Genomic DNA, 23,207 nt, shown 5'->3' with positions numbered 1-23,207 from the left:
ATCTTGTTTTTATGATGAAAGTGACCAAAATACATTCTATTCTAATTCATTAAATATAATGTTGTTTTTTTAGACAAAATTTCTCTTATTCTTTAGTTTATTATTATAATAAACTAATTTTATTTACATTTATTACATTTATTATTACATTTTAGTGGAATATTTTTTTATATATATACATATAATACTTTAAAAAATACATGATTTATTTATATAATAGATATTAATCATTATATAAAATTATAATGAAATTTTGAAATTTATCGTTAAATTTTATCTTTATATAAACAATATCTATATATAAACAAAAACAAATATAAATTAAAATCTGTAATTAAGCTCAATTCAAATATTTTTAAATCATTATAAACAAAGATTTTATAATTATAGAAAATAAGTAAAAATTATTTTGTGTTAATTTCTTTAATGATTATTGAATATTTAAAGATTTTTATTCAAAATTCTATATTTTTTTCTTAACATATTTCATATTATGATATAGTGTGCAAAATATTCTACATTCTATATATAAAAATTTTCGTTTTATAAAATTTAAAATGTAAATAAATAAATTGAAAAGATAACTAAAGTATCTAAAAATGATGTGATATAAATAAACAAACCGGAATATTTAAAATGTTCAAATTAAAATATAAATAAAATATGAAAAATTAGATAAATAAAAAGAATAGATGTTTTCTAGAACAATTATCTATTATTACATTAAAATTTGTTCTATTTTTATGATAAAATTTACTAAATTTTCTAATATATTCTCTCACATAAAATATTTAATTACAATTTAATTGCTGTAATATGTTAACATATGTGCTTGTACATAAAATATATAAGGTAGGTACTATTTACAAATAATATTAATCGATTACAAAGTTTAAAATGAATTTATTTTAAAAAATGATACTTTTTTTTAAAAATGAAATACAATACCATATGGCTAAAATTCCAGAAAGAAACATCACAGCCATTGAGTCTAGTAATTGCTAAAAATATAAAATCATGCAGTCATAAAATATTAAAACATTTGTTTAAAAGACGAAATTATGCAAATATATGAACGAAATATTCTATGCATGACAATAATATAATATAAAAGAATACAAATTTTGAAATCAAAATTTATAAAGAAATAGCAAACCTTTCTATTTGTAGTATTATGTAATACTACAAATTTATTTAATATTACATAATATGTATATATATATATAAATATATATATATATATATATATACATATATATACATATAATATGTATATGTATATAATATATAATTATTTGTAACCTTCAAGTGATGGACGTAAAAAAAAAAATAATCTCATGGTTCAAAAGAAATACTCGTCTGACTTAATACTACCTTTTTAATTTCAGCATTCTTAAATATAGAATACCTTTTTGTACATATATATGTTAAGTAGCTATTGCTGTTTCCAACAGGTAATGCGTTATCATATAAAGTACGAATTTAGCATATACTGCATTGTGACGAAATATATTTTGCAGATACTTGTTGATAATTCTGATAATTGCAACTACATCGGAAGCTAAAATTATTTATATACTATTCAAGTATTGTTTTTTCACAACACTCACGATTGCCAAATCCGTACTTTAATCATTACGTACATTGCGCATATTAAACGAATTTTACATGTTAAACGAATATGATTTTATTTACATTTGAGCGACAAATACACAATGGTTGTTCTATCGAATCGCAATAATACTACATAGCCTTATCAATGATTTCAAAGAAATATATCGACACAAAATTTATCGGTATGTAGTAAACGCAGAATGATTGGTATCGTTTATAGCGAAATATGAATCATATTATTATATTTATGTAAAGACATAATGCTTGTAATTGTAATCGATTGCAATTACATAAAAAAATAATACGATGGCTTTCAATTTTTCAAACATCTATTTTGTGTAAAATAATCATTTTTCTTATAAAGATTCAAAAACATATAAAAACTTGAAATCTCAGAAATGCGAATTATGTACATAATGTAAAACTGCAGACCTGATGATTTTTATGCGTTTTTTTTTTATATCCCGTTTTATGATATTTAATTTCATGTTAATATGAAGCAAATAACATAACCGACATATATCTTAAAAAATTGTTTTCAACAAAAAGATGAAGCTAAAATATGTATATTCTACATTCATCTAATTAGATTTCATCATTGCAATAGATTAATAATATTGATCACCAATAATCGTCCTTAAATAACATTCCTGTACAAGATGCTCTATTATAGTTACAGTTTTATGATGAATGAGAATTTTTTTGCATTTAAAAAGCTATAAAAGAAATAATTACGAGAGAGCATATAAGAATAATTTTTGACTTTCTTTAAATCAGTTAAACTTGAGATCAACATGTACAGGAATATCTACATAATAAGAATAAACTTAAATTTCTGTTAATAAATAAATAGTACAGTTGTATGTTGAAGAATGTGATGCTTACTGGAAGACGGTATTAGAGTTTGACTGTAATATTTTTTGCTCTTAAAGAATTACAAGAATACAGTTGTAATATTTTAAAATTCATTATAAATATTAATTAAAAAATTATTCATTAAAATTTTGTAAAAATTACCCACTGAAATAAATAAAAAAAATTAAAATAATAAGAAAAAAAAAAACATTTTGCGATCGAACAACCATAAATTAATACTAAAAATATAATTTCAAAAAAGTCAAACAAAAAACTCTAAAAATATTTGCAACTGTATCCATTAATTCCTTTTTCTACGTGAACCACAACTTACAATAAAGTGCTGAATAACAAATTTAGTTGCTTTCCATATGAAGTCTTCAATTTCTTTCAAATTCATGTAATAAATGATTTCCGATAAAGACTCCGTTAAAATAATGTTTGTTCTTAATTTGATATTCAGCACTCCAGTAGTGCAGTTTTTTTTTTTTTAAATTTATACAGAAACATCATTTAAACAATAATTAACGTATCAGACAGGTAGCACAAATACGTTGAGGCCCGATGCAATCATCGTGACAAAACGCGCCACACTGTCGGCATATTACCATAGCACCACGCATATTACATTCACATGGAGGTGGTGGATCTCCACCCATAATCATTCCAGGTGCTCCAGGTTCGGCGCCACCTCCTCCTCTACCGTCAGAACCTCTTGCTTTTAACGTTACTGCCTGATGCGAACCCTCTCCTGCACTAGCAGGTCTACCACGTACTAAATGCACTCCGACACCCATTCCAGCAATTTGAGGAGGTAGAGGTGGTGCAGAAGATGCTCTAGGTGCACTATCTCCAACTCCTGTTCTTTGTACCAATATATATTGGCCTAATCCGCCTGTTGTTGTAGATCCTAATTGTGCTATGTTATTGCTTTCTGGAATCTAAAAGGAATATTTAAATATGAAACAATTTTTCTGATTTTAAATTTTATTTTAAGAATAATGTTATAGTTGATTAAAATAAAGAAACATATGACATCCAAAACTTTATTAATATTTTTTTCCTTATTCTTTCTGTTTTCAAAGAAAAATTTCTCTGTAAAATAAGTTATTAAGATATATCTTTCTTGATTTTTTTACTTTATGAAAATCGTTATATTGTTTCCACTACTTTTAGAAACTCAAAACTAGAAAGTAGATTTATTTATTTAGGTACCTGTATGATACAGTGATCATCACAAGCCACCCGCAAGATTAGCACTGTACACACAGAAAAATATCAAATAATATATGATGCAAGCTTGAGTTTCTACTTTATATGTGTATTTCAAAAATAATGAAAGTTGTAATACAACTGATACAAAAGATTGATTCTATGTAAAAAAAAAATAGAAAATTCCGTACAAAATTTTTTAAAGTCTCGTTTCCGAGAAAATCAATTTTACACAATAAGATACATATATAATTTATATATTTCGAATTTATTTTTTTTTTATAAAAATAAATATCTCTATTTAATGAAAGTTGTTTAGTTTTTTCATTTATCAAGAAGCACTATCACATTTTGGTAAACCAATTATATATTTTTTTTCTATCTATATATAAAATTCATATTGGATTGATTGTTATTGTACAATACCTCTTCGCTCATTAAGATTACTAGATATTATGTCTTGATTTTCACTTATTAATAAAAAGAATGCTACAACTGAAACAAGAAATTTTGTAAGAATTTAAAAATTAAAAAACAAAAACATATTGAAAACTGTTAATTCTTCTTTAATTTGTTGAACATTGCAGTAACAGGAATGACCTTCCCAATAATATTTATAATATGTATTAAAAACACATAACAATCTACAAAAACCTGTTATATCATTTGAGTCATGGTTCAATAAATGTTTATAAACATGAACAGAAACAATTCATTGGATTGAATCATAATAATTAAATCCTATTTAATTGTACATATACCTAACTAATCTTCAAATCGATTTTTTCAAAAACGAAACATTGATGAAAAAATTACATATTTATTTTTCTATGAAAAATCATATTTTTTCTAATTATATATATTTCTATTTTTCTCTAAATTGAAAATTTAAAATAAACATTTATATTTCTCAACTACGATATATATCTTAATCATTTTTATGTTGAAAATATATGCAACATAAAAACCAATGAAACAAATATGAATTTTAATATTATATTTTCATTTTTATTATATTTTATTATATTTTATTCATATTTGATAAAATTTAATATTTTCTATTCAATATACTATTCAATATAATATTTTTATAAAACTGAATTAAATAAATAATGTATTCTCATTCTTATAATAAAGTACAAGTTACTACAATATAATTTTTAGAAGAAATATCTCATACCTCTGTAGAAGTCGCTTGACGTGCTGTTGCAAATACATGTCTTAACATAACTGCTTGTGTTTTATTTTGAGTTTGTTTATTTTGTATTGTTTGTGATGGTTTCTGAGTTTTGACTGTTGTAATTGTACGGCCACCAGATTTATTCGTTGTGAATGCACCATCGCCTCTAGCAAGTAAGCTAGGCGGAGGTTTCAAATGAGCTTTTAGTTGATCTCTATTTGGTGAACTTTGTATAACCTATAATAATAAATTTTTTTTTTAAACAAAAAAAATTAAGTTTCGGATCTTTAGAACTTTTTTTAAATTTAGTTTGTGTTAAATTACCGCTTGGCATATTTGGTAACTACGTTCCAAATTAACAGCACCAGGTGGTTCTTTTGTAGTGCTACGAGATCGACCTCCTCCTTGTTCTTTATTGTTATTTCTGGAACCTCTCTGATTACTTTGATTATTAGAACGTGAAGATCTTGAAGATACAGCAACTGTTCCTCCAGGATATTGTTGTTGTTGTATGGTCGCTACGACTTGCCGTGGTTGCGTAGGAGCCGATGCTTGGTGTTGGATTACAATGGTATTTTGTGCGCGATTTTGTGGTTGTACGCTAATTGCTGCCGTCACAGTATTCGGAACTTGATTTTGAATCACATTATTTCTAATATTTCGTGTATTATTATTTTGAGTATTTAGTTGAACAACTTCTTCTTGCGTTCTCATTATATTCACTTGTGAAGTTGTATTCTGTTGATTCTGAATTTGAGCATTAATTGGGGACGTATTATTTAAAGATGACGTACTGTTCTGATCAGAATGAAAGTTAGTTTGCACAAATCTAATAGATTGTAATTGTGGAAATGCAATAATAGGCGAGCTTTGAGATTGAAAATTTTTCATTATACAACTTGTTCCTGGTGTACCAATTGCAAGACCTTCCGATTGAAACGAAGTTCCTTGAACGACTGGTAATTGGATACAGTTAACTGATTCTACATTAGAATCTGCATTGATAAATTGTTGAGGTGGATTAGTTGAATCTGTTGAAGTAGGTGTCTCATTGCATTCATCTTGAGTAGTTACTGTAATATTAGCAGCAACAGATCCATCAAGAGCTGCAGCTACTAATGGCCATGGAACTTGAAGCTCTTCTTGAGGCTTTATGAAAAAAATTATATAAAAAAATTAATTTTTTTTAAATCAAAAATAAAATAAATAATCAGTTATGATATATTTTTAAAAAAAATTAATACCAAGAATACAAGGATATTAAAATTTCTTATCAGTATACTTACCCTATTGTTATTGTTAATATTATTAACTGTAGGATCTACCGACCAACTACATTCTAACATCTCAGAACACACATAATTATTTGCTTCTCGAAGAGCTTCGTCTTCATTTCCACTATTTACATCTTGTTGCTCTCTGGTAGCTTCTGGTTGTCCTGAGACAACCTGTGTTTCAGTTTCTTCAGTATTATTTGATCCCATTTCCATTCCATCGAGAATAGGATACATTATTTCTTCAGGACATCCCGAGATTTCTTCATAAGCTTCACGCATTTCTCCCCTTACCTAAAAAGAAATATTATATTTTTCTAATAGAACTTGATAATTTTAATATATTTTTACAAACAATAAAAATTATCACCTCCAATTCATGAATACGTTGTAATGTTTCACTATCGATCTCCATTCCTTCAGGAATTTGTGATTCACCATCCGTTGGATTCTCATGAGAAACCTGTGTTACTTCAGTTTGATTATTGATTAGTGTTGAATCATTCATAACGATTTCGGTTGATCTAACTCGTTCATGTGACGATGAAGTTTCGAGTATAGTTGTAGCTTCACAATCGGACATCGGATAAATTTGTTCTTCTGATATTTGGGATATTTGCTCTTTCGAAATTTGAGATACTTGATCTACGGAAGTTTGAGGCGCACATTCTGTTGATAATTGAGATGATGTCTCTCTAGATGTTTGAGATATTTGTTCTGTTTGTTCACTAGATCTTGGTGAAGTATTTTCTTCAGGTAAAAGTATTGTATCTTCTTCAGATACTTCAAGGATGTGATTCTCTATTGACTGAAGATTTTTTTCATCTTGAGATAAGTGAATTTCTTCATCAAATGTATTTGAAATACTTTCTTGACAAACTTGTGCTACTACTTCACTTTCTCCGAGCATGTGTTGTTTTTCTGAGAGATCTTTATCATCTTCTTCTAATTTGTCCTGATGCATTTCAGTATCAGTTATTGTTTCTACAGAATTTATGTTTACAGAGTCTATATGTTTTTCATCAGTTAATGTATGCGTTGTTTCATTATATTCTGTTGGTAATAATTCTTGTATTTCTGTTGTTTCATTTAATTCTTCTGAATTATTTATACTAGTTTCAACTTTACAATTATCTTCTTCAATTTTATCTTCGGACATAATAGGACAGGGAGTATCTGATATAGGTGTATCTACATTAGATTCTAAGCGAAGTCTTAAACTTGAACGTGTTACAGCTCCTCCAGATCTTGATTCCGCAATACAATGAAGACCTGATCTAATTTTAGGTTCGCGTTTCTCACCCCATATAGGTTCGAAATGTTTTACTTTCCATGGATCTAATTTATTTTTATCTCTTTCTGCTTCCATTTTCAATCTTTGTTGATTTTCTGGAGTAAACTCTCCTTCTGCTAAACGTTTACGCCATTCTAGACATGCTCGTGCAAAGAATTCATTGTTTAATCCAGATGTAGCAGCATCCTAACAGAAAAAATATATTTTTATAAAAAAGTTATTTTAAAAATAAAAAGAGATAAGTAGAATAATTTGCTATTGATATATTATTAATAAATATATATATTTTTAAAATTACCTGTCTATCTACAGCAGGTAAAAGTTGTGCAAGTTTCCTTTGATATAAAGGTGGTAAGCCTTGAAAGGTATGCCTATTTAGAAGAGCACGTAAACTTGTGCTTGCTAAAATACTTGCTGGAGATTCAAGATCTACAAGACCAGCCTCCAATTGTGCAGTTGCTGATAATCGTTTTGTTGATCGTCTACGTCCAGATTTTAAGCTAAATCCTGGCAAACTTGCCAGGACTTCCCTCATTGTGGCAGCAGGTTCTTCAGTTGCTATATTTAAATAATATTATATTAAAATTTATAATAATAATAATATAATAATAAATTACATAATAATAAATTATCAAATTAATATACATATATTATATTAATATATAATAATAAAAATATATGTATATTTTATATTATTATATTTTATATAAAATTTTATATCAATATAATTTTATCATATTATTCAGTTATCTTACATTTATATGATCATTAAATTTAATTTACATTTCACTTACTAGTGTTAATATGTTGTACATTATTAACTGGAGAAGGTGGATTATTCGGTGGAGGTGGAGGTAATGGTTTAACGACAATTCTTGGAAGGGTACGAGAATTTCCAGCTGCAATCGTTGTATTTTTTCTACGTCTCTTGGCCTGCTGTCGTAATGCATGTTTAATAACTTTTTTGCTGTGCACCATGCTAGAATAGCCAGAGCAACCTGGACTAGTTTCACACCCTTCACCTTTGGCAAGTTCTACATCTGTGTCCATGACAATACCTATACTGCGAACATCATTGATCGAAATGCCGGCTAATCGAACATAAATTCACAATAACACTGTATTCAATTAAATGCAAATTTTTTAAGTTTTATTTCATATTGCAGTAAAAATTCAAAAAACGATAACCCTGATTTGAGAAATAAACATTCTTTAGTAACAGCACTTTACTGACATTTCGATACAATCAAAAAAACTTCGATAATTTACATAATATTTTTTAATCCATCTCGTTTAAAAAATTGTACATGCACAAAATTTGAATGAATTTATGAATTTCACTATTTTTTAATCCATTGGCAAAATGCCATTCGGAAAAACTCGCAAAGTTCCGCTTCTATCGGCCATATTGTATTTACATATTTATACCAGAAAAGCGCCATTGAGACATAGAGTGCTTTCTAGTTTCATAGATATTATATATCTATATTAAATTCGATACTATGGTTTTGTTATAGAATTTAAAATTAAAAATTTTTAAATTTTAAAAATATAAGTTAATTCAAAATGACAAAATCAAAATTCAAAAAATTCAAAATTATTTTATAACATATATTTAATTCGAGTAATAAATAAAAATATAATATTATCAATTATAATTAAGATTAAAATAGATGTATAAAGATAAAAACAGTAAAGATATTAATATATTATAAATATAACTTCTTAAATGATAATTGCGAATAAAATAAATAGAAAATATGTATTTTGCAATACAAGAGCAGTAAAAAAATAATATTTCTAATCGTGATGAAAAAGATTTGTATTTTTAATTGAATTATCTTATTAAAAATTCCATAGATTTTGTTAATAAATAGTTATCTTATAAAGTAATCTTAGTTTCATTTTATTATTTATATGCAAAAAGTATTGTATGCAAGAAATTTATAAATAATAAATCACATACTTCTTTAAAATTATGAAAATCTTTTATGAAAATTTTGCCGCCCATTTTGATTTCACTGTTTTAAAAATTATAAAAACTAACAATGAATATTTAACGCTTAAAAAATTTTTCAAAAAAAATGTTTTATTCTTTTTATGATCTAAGATATATTACACATTATTTAAAAAATAAACTAGTTAGAAAATATATGAAATTTTTGTGCAAAATCAACCTAAGGATTTTTTTCTTATAATGGCCATTCTACATTTCCCGCCAACATGGCAAACATGGCGGAGCTCGTATCGTTTCCCGCCAAGCCCTCACGGAGTTCTCGTATGGCGCAACTTGGTTGTGTAGGAGTATAAATTAATTGTGTTTTTTTGTGGTTTTTCTGGAGTTTTTCGATAAAAATGGGACAGTCAGATGATGTAGAAGATTCTACTTATAGTAGACATCAAGATTTGTGTCAGAAATTAAATATGGATGCAACTGCTGCATCTGAAGCTTGGAAATCTTATGAGACTATTCGACAAAATTATACTCTTGAGGTATTTTTTGAATTACTTATTATCGAGAATTATTTCATGTCGTATTAATTGTTTAAGTTTAAGCAATGTAATTTTTCTATCTTTTATCCATGAATCATATATATATTGCTTTTGCAATGTATTTATATGATATACAAATTATTTAATAATTAATATTGCTGAATTTGCACTTTGTTTTACTCAAATGATTAAAGTGTACCAATTTAAAACAATAAGATAAAATTTTAATTAAGTGTATTAATTTAAAAATATAAGAAATATTTTTATCTAAACAGTGATTAAATTATGAAAAAATTAGATCTATAACTAACTATCACAATTTAATCTTCTATTATTTATAAATTGATTAATGATTTATAAATTTTATATATTATTTTATTTATCTATATTTTTTTATAATTTATTTGTTTAATGTTAGTTATGAAAATATAAGATTTATGTACATTTTTTCTATATAATTATGCATATATAAAGATTATTTGTTTTTTTAGGGTGATCAATTACATTGGATAGGGTGTGCATTATATGTAGCTTGTCGTAAGTCTTCTATACCTACTGTTGGAAAAACTGGTACTAATGTAGAAGGCAATTGTGTTTCATTGACACGTTTATTACAATTGTGTAATCTTCCTTTAATACAATTTTTTACAAAAAGTAAGTCTTGGGCTGATATGGCTAATATGCCACAAGATTTTCGTTCAAAGATTGAAAAACTAGAAGGGAACTTTGCTGTTTCTATGGTTATATTCAAAAAATATCAGCCAATTTTCACTGATATATTTAAAGATCCTGTAGATGATATTTCAAGACCACCAAGATCTAGAAGGCATAAAGCAATGCCTTGTACACCTGCAAGAGTATTTGAATTTTGTTGGACATTATTTATTTGTATAAAAGGAGCATTTCCAGATATTTCTGATGATTTGGTTAATTCTTATCATCTTCTTTTAGTATGTTGTGATCTTATATATAGCAATGCTTTATTGGCTAATAGAAAGGATCTTTTAAATCCTAATTTTCCTGGTAAATATGTGCTGATTATATAATATCAAATAAGAAAGAAATTGTTTTTATTTATATATTTTTTGACAGGTTTACCATCAAATTTCAATGATGAGAATTACACTCCACCACAGACAGCAAATTGTATAGTTAGCTTATTATGTGAACGTCATGAGGCTATTGCAGTTGAAGCTAAAGTAATTAAGGAATATTATTTGAAGAATCATATTAATAAATTGTTCAATGAAAGAGTTTTACGTGGTGATCAGTCAAACTTTTCTGGTATTTTAGAAGCTCTCAATTTTGATGGCAATAGCAAAGCTATCAATAGAGTTTATGAACAACATGTACTAAGTGTTGGAGACTTTGATGAAAGGATTTTCTTAGGTAATTGTTTTTTTTTTTTTCTTTATTAGTATATTTTTATAAAAGTAGCTTTCAAACTTGCTTAATACAAAAAAGCTTGTACATAAAATGAAATATTGCTGTATGCCTGTATGCTTATTTTTATCTATTTTTGCTTTTATAAATCAAAATTGCTTGTAAATCAAATTTGAGAGTATAACTTTATAAAATTAAAATTTTTTCTTTTAATGTATATTAAGAAACTTTACATTTGTAATGTATATATTGAATTATTAAAATGAAATCTTATTATATTTAAATAAATAATTACAAAATATTATTGTTTAAAATAGATAATAAATTTTCATGTTTGTATATAATTAGTTAAAAATAATAAAATTTTCAAGGTTATTTTATACAGAGTGTTCCATAATTGGTAGTATAATGGGACAGAGGATGATTATACGCAAAAAAATAAATTGAAAATGCAGAGTAAAATTTTTTCATTTGAGGCTTCATTCAAGTAAATCAAGTTTGAAAATTTTTCAAATACAAGTGAAATTGGCTAATTCTCAATGAGATATGAATTATTAGATATTGATATATGGTTATTTTATATGTGAAAATAAATAAAAAATTTAAAATAAAATCTTATTGCACAAAATTTTGACAAAATTAAAATTGAATATATATACAACCAAATTGACATAATCATAATCGAGAATCATGTAATTGATATTAATTGCGAATTTTCAAATTCAATTTCCTTGACTAATTTTTAAATAAAAAAATTTATTTTATATTTTTTTCTTATCTTATATATCAAATTATCTCCTATTGATAATTTATTCATATTTAATCAGAAAATAGCTAATTTCACTTCTATTCAATTATACCATCAGTTATAGGACACCCTGTAGATTTGCTTATGTTTTTTTGATTTGCATTTTTTAATAAAGGACAAAATATCTGGTAATCTTTATTTTGTCTTTTTGAATAATTTTCATTTCTTGCTGTTAACTATTTGTGTCTGCTTTGTCTTTTAATTGTGGTATAGCTGATTGGAGGAGAGTGAGATTAAATGGAATATCAAGTTTGGAAATAGTTGGAGGAGATCTAGCTTGTCATGCTAGATTATCTAAACATATTTTTATAAGAGGTAGGTTTATAATATGTAGAAAGCTGCTATAAAAAAAAATAATAATAAGCTTAATGGTTAATATATAATTAATGGTATATAATTAATAAATAATTAATGGTATTAGTTTTTAGCATAAATAATATTTATATTTAAATTTTGTTAGTTTAGTTTTTTATGATAGTTTTATACAATTCTATATAATAATACATGTTTAATTGACACAAAATAATTTCCAGTAATTTTTAAAGTTATTTTTTAGCTCATGTTATGATCAAGCAATTATGTTATCATTTTTTCTTATTTTATTCCTTAATGTTTGTTATCTTATCCTAAAATACCTATCTCCAGAAAGTGATGCATTCCTTAAATCTGTATTGTGCATATTCGTAATCTCTTTCAAAAATATTTGAAGAATAGAATACAATAAATTTTTATAGATATTGTTTATAATTTTTTTTTTTACAGGTCATGATGCTAGTAATAATATTGGGTCTCCTACACAGATGATGAATGTTGGTGATCTTCATGAACAGTTTCAAATGAAAAAAGAACAAAATAGTGGGGTGAGTATTAAAATAATTATATATTTGTATGTAATTTCTAAAAATAATTTTAAAAATATTTATATTAAAAAAAAATGTATAATGTTCACAGCAGATACAACATTTAGCTCCAACTACTCCATTAACTGGACGTAGTTATCTTAGACAAAAAGATATAACTAATGTGACACCAGTATCCACGGCAACGCAAAGTGTAATTAGACTCCAAGCTATGTTGGCAGGTCAAACTTCACCAAGTGAAAATTTGTTACAAATTTTAAATAATTGTTCTCAAGATGTAAAAACTCTTGTTGAAACAAAAGTTAAAGAACTCGGCGAACAATTTTGTGCTAACTACAACAGAAGTACAAATGCGAATGAGACTACTTCAGATTTTGGAAGAAAAAGACTTTATTTAGGTCAAACTCTTTTTTATCGCCTCTTAGAAATGATTTTAAATGATGAAAAACGTAAGAAACCAAATTACGATGTAACGGTAGGTTTAATAATTAATTATTTAAAAATTAAATTTAAAAAATCAGTTGAATAATATTTATTTTGATTATGTTACAGAATCTTCTTACAAAAGAAATTTTTATTCAGTGCTTATTTGCCTGTTGTCTAGAAATAGTCATTTATTCATATAAAAGTAATGACAAAATTTTTCCTTGGATTCTAAATGCTCTGAATTTAGATGCTTATTATTTCTACAAAGTAATAGAAATTATAGTTAGAGCAGAAGATCAATTATCCCGTGATGTGGTAAAGCATTTGAATCAAATAGAGGAAAAGATTTTAGAATCACTTGCATGGCAAAGTGACAGTCCTTTATGGAATGCTATACAATCTACACCAGAAGGTGTTCCAAGTTGTGAAGAAGTTTCTTTACCTGGCATGTTAGAAACTGTTGATCCGAATATTCCAGGACAACCAGTATTGAGAAGAATTGCTTTAGATCGTGGTACTCATCACGATGTACAACAAAGTCCTATTTCATCAGCCTCGGAAAGATTTCAATCTCCTGTCGCAGCATCTGGTGTAGCTAAAAAACGACTATTTTCAGATACCAGAATTGGTGGACAAAGTGTTCTGCGAGGAACAGGTCAAAGTGTCTTACCATCGAAAGTTCTGACTATCGATAGTAATTCGAGAATACTTTTTTTACCTGAACCGATTACGGTTCCAAGATCGTCTAATGTACAGACTACAGCTGCACCAATACAAACTGTAACAATTAATAGAGAATCAGCAAAACCAAAACGAACCGGTTCTGTTGCACTTTTTTTCAGAAAATTTTATAATTTAGCTAGCGTACGTATGCTAGATTTATGTGGATCGTTAGAAATAATGGATATTGATTTAAAAAAAAAGATATGGACAATTTTTGAATATTCCATTAAAGAACGAACAGAATTAATGAAAGATCGTCATCTAGATCAAATTTTAATGTGTGCAATTTACGTAATATGCAAGCTGGTAAAAATGGAAAAGAATTCGTTTACTGAAATTATGCGATGTTACCGATTACAACCACAAGCAGAGTCCCATATATATAGATCAGTACTTATAGCCAAAACACCATCCGGTGAGTCACAGAAGAATAATGAAGAAATTAGACAAAAAGATGTATCGGACAAAGAAACCAATGTGGCACCTCCTACACCTACGAATATGGCTGGTACTTCGCAGAATTTCGGTGAAGAAACACGTGGTGATTTAATAAAATTTTATAATACAGTATATGTACCACAAGTAAAAGAGATGGCAAATAAATTTGGATTAGTACGCGGCAGCGTAATGAATCTGTCATTAAGTCCACTTCCAAAAGGAAAACCTCCTGCAAATTCACCAGTAAGACGTGTTACTAGTAGTATTATGACGCGTACATTAGATCCAAAAGCTATTTCAGCTTCTCCAGCACCACAACTTAGTTATTGCTTTAGTCGTAGTCCTGCGAAGGTAAAAAAATAATTTTATCTTATAATAGAAAAATTATATATATATGTATACATTATATATATATATTTTTTATTTTTACTTTATTTATTTTTTAGGATTTGGAAGCTATTAATAAAATGATGATTTCTGTCGATCCAAAAAGATCCGTTGGAAAGCGACTTTTATCGGATGATACCGACGTGGAGATGTCAGAAGGAACATCCCCGATTAAAAAGACAACTGCATTCGTTGCACGTAAATTAGAAAATATAATTGGTGAACGACGTACACAGAATCAATAAGAAAAAATTCAATTGAATATCGAAATAAGTTATTGAAAATATAGGTAACAAAAGAAAAATATTTTTTTCGAGGTATATCTTCGTTTTCATTGAATAAAAAATTTTTTTTAAATCAAAAAGTAGGGAACAACCATTTTGAAGTCGAATTTTTGTTTCTTGGCTGTGTGGCTTAAAATAAATTAATGTTCGCATCTCAGGTATGATCATGTTAGAAACAGAGAAAAAGGCCCTTATAATACCTGATCGTATGTAAGGATACGATATTGTTATATTGAATAAAGCCAGAGTTTTATTTCCAGTGCTTTTTTAAATTATTTCAATGAATTTAATTAAAACAAAAATATTTTAAGCATCATTTTGAGAAAATACTTTCAAAACATAAAAAACATTTTTTCCATATTTCATTCGTAGATATAGTTTTATTGGTAATTTTATGTATTATAATATATTTTTTTAATTAAGCATTATTACAATATTACAAGAGTTAACAGAAAATATAAATAATTTAAAAATTATTTTAAGTTTTTAAAAGAAAAATATGTCATATATTTATCAATTATTATGAATGTATTATCGTATTTCATATTTTCACTGGAAATTATTCTGACTTTTATTGATATCACTAATCAGTGGTATTTTGATGGAGCTATGTATTGTCTCTGAAATTATATATGTAACTTATATATAATGTATGATGAATTTGTAAGAGTTACGGCCATAGACGGTAAAAGAGATGTTATTTTACTACTAGTTTTAAGCATGCTGTAAAAGCAGTTGAATGCTCGAAGTATGCAAATACGATTTGGGTGATATTTAATTAAATTTAGGCATATAAGTTTGAATCTAAACAAAAATTTTCAATGCTCGCGATAATATGATATATTATATTATTTGATTTTTCGAGTATAATAACTTATTCGCGCGTTTTTCGAGATTTCATTCGTTTTGCGAGTTGAAATCCTCGATTTTCGATCAAATCCAATAATATGTTTATTAGTTGTAAGTTTTTTTTTCAAATTTGACATTTGATCTCATTAAATCTTTTTTTTTTTTTTTTAATACCAAACAATACATTTAATTACAAGTAATTATTAAGATAAAAACTTATTAAGATAAAAATGATTTTTTAGGATTGAAAAACGTTTTCGTTTTTTCAAAAAAATTTCATAAATGCAGAATAATTTTGTAACGAAATTTGTAAATGAAAAAATAATTAATTCTTACGAATGAAATTCGTAACATGATTGTGTTAACAATTTTTCGATTTGCCGTTACACATGATAATTATAACATAAATGATGTATTTGCTAGTTTTCGAGCTAAAAGAATATAGTTCGATGAGGAAAGAATTTCGTTTCTCGTTACGGACTTATGGCAGTTCCTCTAACGATTTCTTTTAGATAACATAAAAATGTAAAGAGTTTTATTGGTATATAATAATTATTAAATAGTTTATGTGTACATAGTATTGTAATTCGAAAGTAAATTAGAAAAATAAAAATCGGAAATTTTATATGTTATACTAGTTCTATTGTTATTAAAAATAACGAACACTAAATATTTAAAAAATATAATATTGAATTTTTGCTTTCCATTTATAATTTTTTAGTTTTTTATGGATTAATGACAAATTAAAAAAATTTATTTTAAATTTTTTGAAACTTTTGAAAATTATCTAAAACATAATAAAATTTTATATTAATATGAAAAGTTAACAGGTTAGAAATTTTAGAACTGTTAAAAGACATGTCTATACTAAATAAAACTTGAACGAATTGTATATCTCAGTTTAAACAAATTTAAATTTAAATTTTAATTTATAAGATTTTTTTATTTATAAATCTAGATTATGTTTAAATAATCTAAAAAACCAATTTATTTATATCTAAATATTAAGTTAAAATTAGTTTTTAAATATACTAATGAAGTATATAACCTAAAATAATTTACATAAATGATTATAAAGAAGATTTCTTGTAATATTTAAATAATATACCAATAATAATAAACCTTTTTAATAAAATGTTATATTAAAAAAAATGAATAAAAATATGTATTTTCTTATTAAAATACAAAATACACAAATATTTGGTGTAAAACAAATATTTAGATATATTTTCAGTGATTCCATAAAATATAATATATGGAAGCAAAGCAAATTTATAAACAAGTTTTTAAACAAAAATAAATCAAAAAGGTACACATTTTAAATTTTATAAATTTTTTATATATTATTTTTTCCTGTTTTAGAATTTTAAATATAATTTTTTAATTAAATAATATTTTTAAATAGGTATTCAATTGAAGATATAAATCCTATTGCTTATGTAGCATCAAAAAATAAAATTTCTGTGCATACACAACGAAGAATGAATGTTCTGAATAAAGTTTTTATGGAATATATTACAGATATGATGTCAACTGGAGAAATAGAACCTGAAATTTTAAATAGAAATATAGAAATTTCACATATAAAAATAACTCCAGACTTTAAACTTATTAATGTTTATTGGATAGACAATAATGTTGAGAAATTGGACACTGAAGAACTATTACAAAAATGTGCTTTTCAATTAAGACATAAGTTATCTCAACTTCGTGTAATAGGCATTGTACCTCCTATTCAATTTGTTAAATGTAAAGATATTAAAATTATGAAAAAAATAGAACAAAAATTGAAAATGATAGAGTTTGAGGAAAATTATATACCAAGTCCATATCCAGATGCTATACATCATACTGTTACTGCTTCTGACATTGAAAGTGTACATAATAATAAAGAAGACAAATTCAATATAACTATACCTATAATGAAACATGATGTATTTGGATTAGATCACTTTCGAATCATGTCAAAGGTATATCATATACATATATGAAATAATTATCAAAAACAATAATATATTTAAAATATTTCTTTTCTAGATTAAAAATTCATTAAATAAATCAAATAAATCATTGAAAAAACAAACAGTAAATATAAATTCATATTCAAATACACTTTTTAAGTTTGAAAATATTTCAAATTTTTTAATTGATAATGAACATCAAGAACAATTTGCTGAATTTTTGAATGAAAGACGAAAAGAACAAAGAAAAAAAAATAAAAAAAAATATTTTAAATTAAATGATACTTACAATTTTGAACAAAATATTAATAATAATGACAAGATTGAAAATAATTGTGATGATTTTGCTGAAAATGATTATGATGTTTTTGATGAGTGTGATAATTCCATTCATGAAGAATTTAAAAAAAAACGGTAACAATTATACAAAACATTTAAGATATAGACAAATTTTTTAATGTAAACATAAAGAATTAATATTAACAATATTTATTTCTACACTTAATTTTGTTATATAATATATTTGTACATAATATACAGTTTGACCTTCTGTGTTAAATTTATATGATATATATATGTGTGTGTGTATATATATATATATATATATATATATATATATATATCAGGATATTCGTGAAAATTGATCCCATTGATTAAATTTGATTAAATTTGAATTTTAATATTACATATGCTTTTAATCAAGCATAAATATTTAAATACTTCTAATTAGTATTATTACTCTTTTGAATTTTTATTAAAATATATTTTATTAAAATATACAACCTTATGAAGAAATTAAAATTTATAAAAAAAATTAGAGATTTTAATATTTAACTGTTGTTTAGAAATATAAATGATAAATCAATGAGCTTAAACTAAGAATTGAGCTTCATTATTCTTGAAATAATTCAAGAAATTATAAATTACAGCATTAACAAAATGTAACATAAATTAGAAATTAAATAACATTAATCAACATTAATTATTGTTTGGTACGTTGCAATACATACATATCTAATCTAAATCACACAATTCATGCAGTCATTTGACTGCAATTAAAGTCAAAACAGTACGATTCAATCATCAAATTTTATACTTTCTAAATTTTAAATAAATTTTAACTAGATCGTGCTTATGGCGTATTCAATTCTTGTCCTTTCGCGGTTTTAGAATCAACTTCCTCATTTGTTAAAATTAATGAAATTTGTTGCTCATTTATAGATTTAGAGTTCGATCGAATATCTGATGCTGTTAAATGGGGTATGGAATCACTTAGATTACATGCTTCTAATACATATTTATTGAAAATTTCACTTTTATCAGCATAAACATGATGCCCTGCTCCTGTTATAGCCTATAATCATAAAAATATATAATACACAATTATTAAAATTACTTTAAGAAGAAATTCATAATTTCTGTTTATACTATTTTTTTGTTTTATAAATATTATTGTTATATTTTACCTGAACATTAATATAAGATGATGCTCTAGCTTGCTTAAGTGTTTCCCAAGATGAATTATCAACCCAAGATCGACTACCATATAATAAAGTTATTGGAATTTCTGGATTTAATTTATCCATTCTTTTAACAATAGGATTTTTGGCCCAGCCAAAATGTTGCATCATTGCATGAAATGCACTCTCACCACTTTTTATTAAATATGTAAAAAATTAATTTTTACATTTTATATTTAAAAATTTAAATGAAATATTTTTTAATTGAATTTAAAATTTTAAAAATTCAATAATTTTTATTTTATGTTTAAAAATTTCAAAAACTTACGATGGTGTTTGAGCATTACATTGATGTAAATATTGTGAAATCACAGCAGTATCATCTTTTAATATAGGTGCAAATTTTTTTACTATATCTGGTCTTGTTTTTTCAATTAACCATTGTCCTAAAAAAAATAATATTATATATGTTATAAAATAGTATTTAAATTTTTCATATATTTTATAAATTAATAGCATATAAGATCTTTTTATTTTTAGCACATGAAAATATGCTAAAATAGGAACTAACCAAATGGACCAGCTACTCTGACTGGCCAAAGTGGGTTTAATGGTTCGATTACATATGCTATAACTTTTACCCACATAGGCACTCTGGAAATTCGATCTACAGGTCTTTCCGGAAAACCCCACGGATCGGCAAGAATCAGGTGTTTAATTCTTTCGGGATATTGCATGCTATATGATGCTGCAAGAAAACCACCCATTGAATGACCTAATAATACAAATTTTTCTAACTGCATTTCTCTTCTCCATTCTTCAATAGAGCGAACTAATTGACTCTCAGCTTCATGAGCTTCGTTACTAAAAACGGGACGACTACTTCTACCGAAACCTGAATAAAAAATTAATATACATTTTAGAGAAGCAAAATAAACAACAAATAAATATTATGATAATCAAAAAAAAATATTATTATTTCAAAAATAATGATATTATAAAAATATCATACAACAAATAACGGAACAATTAATAATAACAAATATTTGAAAAATATGCAAAATCACTTTATATTATTTATATATAAATTATATGTAATTCCAAAGTTCAATTTTAGTCATCTATGAATCATATTTGATAATTATATTTAAAAAACAAAAAGTATATATCTCTAGTATGTATAACTTTTTGTTTTAAATATTATTGGATAAACTTAAAAATATAAATTTATGTTTTATGTATTATAAAACTATAAATGAAATTATAATTATTTTATTTTTACCTAATATGTCAATAGCATATACTGGCCTTTGAGAAGCCAATGCATCAAGATTTAAACACCATAATGCCACACCTGCTCCTAAACCATGTAATAAGACAATTGGTGTTTTTGTTGATTCTTCATTCAAAGAAATAGTCCATATCTTATCTGATGTTCCTACAACTGGTCCTATATCCACATACCATCCTCGATATGCTGTTCTCAAACCTATATTAAATATAATAGTTCTTAAACCATATAGTTAATAACTTTGCAAATCAAAATATCATTAAAATTATAATTTAATACAAAAGATTATTTTATCTTTATATAATGTCTCTAAATTTTAATCTAAAAAAATTTGTTTAACAAAAAAACTTACAAGAAAGAATTTTTTTCTCCGCAGCACGTAACATAGTTGAAGATGAGCCAGACCAGCTAAACCATTCCCAAAACCAGCTAACAAATAAAAAAATTCAAGAAAATTATATAAATAAACGAAATATATTCAATTTTTCATAAATTGTATACTTATAAATATTTATAAAATCACATTTACGTAACAGTATTTTTACAATAATTAATAATTAGGATTAATAAAAACTAATGATATGTGTAGTAATAATTTTTTAATAAATTTATGTGTTGTAGATCATTGATTAGCTATATCATTATATTTTTCGATACTGTTATAATGTAGTTTTACAAATGTCATGTTATGGTTTAAAACACTGAACTTGAAAAATTATTAGACATGATACACATAATAATCTGAGAAGTGATAAGTATGATAAACATAATGTATACATATGTAAAATCAATTTTGAAGACTTTAATGCGTAGATTAAAAAAGAAATTACCTACGTATTCGTGTAAAATAAACTCGAAATGGAATTAACTATACATATTTCTTTGGTTATGATTCTTCGTGCTAAAAATGTTTGGCACGTGACCTTGAAAAGCAATCCAACATGACATAGTTAACTCTTTGACTTCCATAATCATTTTTCTTTTATATATATATGTAGCGTTTCAAAATACTTCTACATGTACGGTATCTATAATATAAATCTATTAATTATAATGACAATTTCTATGGCAATATAAAAACATAGTAAATTAAAAGCTTTTTAATTTAAATTTCGATTGCAAAAATTGATATCATTAAAATAATGTATTTATAGAAAATTGATGTATAGAAAATTATGATAAACTATAAAGTCGCCGAAAAATGAAAGCCATAAATTAAAAAAAAAGTTACGAATGACAGTTATAAAAAAATTATATTTAAAATCCTTTAATACATACCTTTTCGATTTGACAATTTCATAATCTGCCATTAGCTTTTACGATGCTTTGGTTGTTCGTATACGATGATTTCTTTGTTGACAATATGGAAAATGAGTACGACGACGTAACCAATTCTATTATCTAGTCGGTGAGAATTCCAGTATACACTGTCTGTTGAAAAATGGAAGAGTGGGAGAATCAGCTGATGTACATATGTTTTGGAAGATTTGTGGAGTTTTTCTTTTGTGAAATATAAAATATATATTTCATCGTTTACTGTTATATGTATTTTTTTTTTAAATATATATTGATTGCAATATATTAACACATTATTTTTTTAAAATAAAATTATTATGATAACAAAGTATTACATCTAATGAAAGTAACATAACCTAAAATCATCGTGATAACCAATATTCATAACTTGGGTATATATATATATATATTGTAAATTATTTTTAAAGAAGTGCAGTAACTGTTTTAATTAAATTCGTATTTTTTAATATAGTTGAAATTATTAATTTATAAATCTTATAAATTAATTAAATTCATAATAGTATAATGAGCAATATTATATTTTTAAAAAATCTATAATACAATATATTTTTATTCTAATATATGAATTAATTTGAAATTTATAAAGAATAAAGTTCTTTATAAATATACATATATACATACATCGGAGATATCGATATTATGTGAAAAACAATAATTAAAGATAAAAAAGAATTTGCTGCTTATAATTATCGATAAAGATATTAGAAATTTTTGTGTGAATTATAGTGATAAGAACATATCGATTATACGATTAAAAATAATTGTAAAATTAATAACTAATATAGAATTTTATTTTTTATTTTTGTTTTTAATTAATAGTTTAAAATATTTTGAGCTTTTAAATAAGTTATTCTTATGATTAATGTATTTATAATACAATGAAACAAATGAATCTCTATCTTTGTAACATGCAACAAAGTGTAAGCATAATACAATGAAGAAGACATTTTATAATGATCAGAGACTCTATACACAAGCTCTGGGTGCTTTTGGCTCTCCCGACAATATGAGCTATTCATCCCAATCAGCACATCCTCATTGCACTCATGCATGATTCTCATTATTTGGTCCAATTGTTTCGGAAATTTAAAGTTGTAC

General features: G+C 25.1%; 4 protein-coding genes across 12 annotated transcripts; 2 read left to right on the top strand and 2 right to left on the bottom strand.

The window, feature by feature from the left end:
• Nucleotides 1-1,360: 1,360 nt before the first annotated feature.
• Nucleotides 1,361-8,884, bottom strand: Asx (transcriptional regulator additional sex combs). 2 transcript variants are annotated; one of them, XM_012490779.3, is made up of 8 exons: nucleotides 8,224-8,884; nucleotides 7,728-7,987; nucleotides 6,506-7,615; nucleotides 6,148-6,429; nucleotides 5,186-6,010; nucleotides 4,862-5,098; nucleotides 3,685-3,728; nucleotides 3,290-3,410 (listed from the first exon to the last, which is right to left on the bottom strand). In XM_012490779.3, exons 1-7 carry the CDS (start codon nucleotides 8,477-8,479, stop codon nucleotides 3,723-3,725), a joined length of 2,976 nt encoding a protein of 991 aa, XP_012346233.1. In that variant the 5' UTR covers nucleotides 8,480-8,884; the 3' UTR covers nucleotides 3,290-3,410; nucleotides 3,685-3,722. The 2 variants fall into 2 exon arrangements, with proteins under 2 accessions (XP_003696406.1, XP_012346233.1); XM_003696358.4 differs by lacking the exon at nucleotides 3,685-3,728 and having other exon boundaries at nucleotides 1,361-3,410.
• Nucleotides 8,885-9,638: 754 nt separating this feature from the next.
• Nucleotides 9,639-16,712, top strand: LOC100873021 (retinoblastoma-like protein 1). 4 transcript variants are annotated; one of them, XM_086904231.1, is made up of 8 exons: nucleotides 9,639-9,922; nucleotides 10,414-10,945; nucleotides 11,015-11,311; nucleotides 12,327-12,428; nucleotides 12,876-12,973; nucleotides 13,068-13,448; nucleotides 13,526-14,911; nucleotides 15,007-16,712. In XM_086904231.1, the coding sequence occupies exons 1-8, from the start codon at nucleotides 9,785-9,787 to the stop codon at nucleotides 15,190-15,192; spliced, it is 3,120 nt and encodes a 1,039-aa protein (XP_086760357.1). In that variant the 5' UTR covers nucleotides 9,639-9,784; the 3' UTR covers nucleotides 15,193-16,712. The 4 variants fall into 4 exon arrangements, with proteins under 4 accessions (XP_086760357.1, XP_003696433.4, XP_086760359.1 ...); XM_003696385.4 differs by having other exon boundaries at nucleotides 13,065-13,448; XM_086904233.1 differs by lacking the exon at nucleotides 12,327-12,428.
• Nucleotides 16,543-20,557, top strand: LOC105736348 (uncharacterized). Of its 2 annotated transcripts, none has more exons than XM_086904240.1 (4): nucleotides 16,543-17,389; nucleotides 17,602-18,050; nucleotides 18,118-18,455; nucleotides 20,042-20,211. In XM_086904240.1, the coding sequence occupies exons 2-4, from the start codon at nucleotides 17,604-17,606 to the stop codon at nucleotides 20,046-20,048; spliced, it is 792 nt and encodes a 263-aa protein (XP_086760366.1). In that variant the 5' UTR covers nucleotides 16,543-17,389; nucleotides 17,602-17,603; the 3' UTR covers nucleotides 20,049-20,211. The 2 variants fall into 2 exon arrangements, with proteins under 2 accessions (XP_086760366.1, XP_031774303.2); XM_031918443.2 differs by having other exon boundaries at nucleotides 16,566-17,389; nucleotides 17,486-18,050; nucleotides 20,042-20,557.
• On the bottom strand, nucleotides 18,768-22,464 carry puml (pummelig). 4 transcript variants are annotated; one of them, XM_012490544.3, is made up of 8 exons: nucleotides 22,071-22,243; nucleotides 21,623-21,820; nucleotides 21,145-21,221; nucleotides 20,784-20,990; nucleotides 20,073-20,396; nucleotides 19,830-19,947; nucleotides 19,508-19,694; nucleotides 18,768-19,395 (listed from the first exon to the last, which is right to left on the bottom strand). In XM_012490544.3, the coding sequence occupies exons 3-8, from the start codon at nucleotides 21,176-21,178 to the stop codon at nucleotides 19,174-19,176; spliced, it is 1,092 nt and encodes a 363-aa protein (XP_012345998.1). In that variant the 5' UTR covers nucleotides 21,179-21,221; nucleotides 21,623-21,820; nucleotides 22,071-22,243; the 3' UTR covers nucleotides 18,768-19,173. The 4 variants fall into 4 exon arrangements, with proteins under 4 accessions (XP_012345998.1, XP_012346001.1, XP_012346000.1 ...); XM_012490547.3 differs by having other exon boundaries at nucleotides 21,627-21,820; nucleotides 22,071-22,221; XM_012490546.3 differs by having other exon boundaries at nucleotides 21,623-21,715; nucleotides 22,071-22,221.
• Between the last annotated feature and the right edge of the window lie 743 nt (nucleotides 22,465-23,207).

The sequence above is a fragment of the Apis florea genome, unplaced genomic scaffold (assembly GCF_048593485.1).
Source record: "Apis florea isolate Af1SG1 unplaced genomic scaffold, ASM4859348v1 contig_2350_pilon, whole genome shotgun sequence".
Lineage (NCBI taxonomy): Eukaryota > Metazoa > Arthropoda > Insecta > Hymenoptera > Apidae > Apis > Apis florea.
The sequence above is the reverse complement of the archived record's forward strand: the minus strand, read 5'-3'. Positions and strand labels throughout refer to the sequence as shown.

What these genes read in the sequence shown, in the direction of transcription:
- Asx (XM_003696358.4), bottom strand. Translation starts at nt 8,479, where the DNA reads ATGGACACAGATGTAGAACTTGCCAAAGGTGAAGGGTGTGAAACTAGT. An exon ending in TACCTGCTGTAGATAGACAG is followed by an intron (nt 7,616 to 7,727) that starts GTAATTTTAAAA and finishes TTTTTCTGTTAG; the next exon opens with GATGCTGCTACATCTGGATT. An exon ending in GTCAAGCGACTTCTACAGAG is followed by an intron (nt 3,411 to 4,861) that starts GTATGAGATATT and finishes TATTCCTTTTAG; the next exon opens with ATTCCAGAAAGCAATAACAT.
- LOC105736348 (XM_031918443.2), top strand. Translation starts at nt 17,232, where the DNA reads ATGAATAAAAATATGTATTTTCTTATTAAAATACAAAATACACAAATA. An exon ending in AACAAAAATAAATCAAAAAG is followed by an intron (nt 17,390 to 17,485) that starts GTACACATTTTA and finishes ATTTTTAAATAG; the next exon opens with GTATTCAATTGAAGATATAA. An exon ending in ACTTTCGAATCATGTCAAAG is followed by an intron (nt 18,051 to 18,117) that starts GTATATCATATA and finishes TTTCTTTTCTAG; the next exon opens with ATTAAAAATTCATTAAATAA.
- puml (XM_003696416.4), bottom strand. Translation starts at nt 22,102, where the DNA reads ATGGCAGATTATGAAATTGTCAAATCGAAAAG. An exon ending in TGTAATGCTCAAACACCATC is followed by an intron (nt 19,695 to 19,829) that starts GTAAGTTTTTGA and finishes TTTAATAAAAAG; the next exon opens with TGGTGAGAGTGCATTTCATG. An exon ending in CATCTTATATTAATGTTCAG is followed by an intron (nt 19,396 to 19,507) that starts GTAAAATATAAC and finishes TTATGATTATAG; the next exon opens with GCTATAACAGGAGCAGGGCA.
- LOC100873021 (XM_003696385.4), top strand. Translation starts at nt 9,785, where the DNA reads ATGGGACAGTCAGATGATGTAGAAGATTCTACTTATAGTAGACATCAA. An exon ending in TTTAAATCCTAATTTTCCTG is followed by an intron (nt 10,946 to 11,014) that starts GTAAATATGTGC and finishes ATTTTTTGACAG; the next exon opens with GTTTACCATCAAATTTCAAT. An exon ending in TGATGAAAGGATTTTCTTAG is followed by an intron (nt 11,312 to 12,326) that starts GTAATTGTTTTT and finishes ATTGTGGTATAG; the next exon opens with CTGATTGGAGGAGAGTGAGA.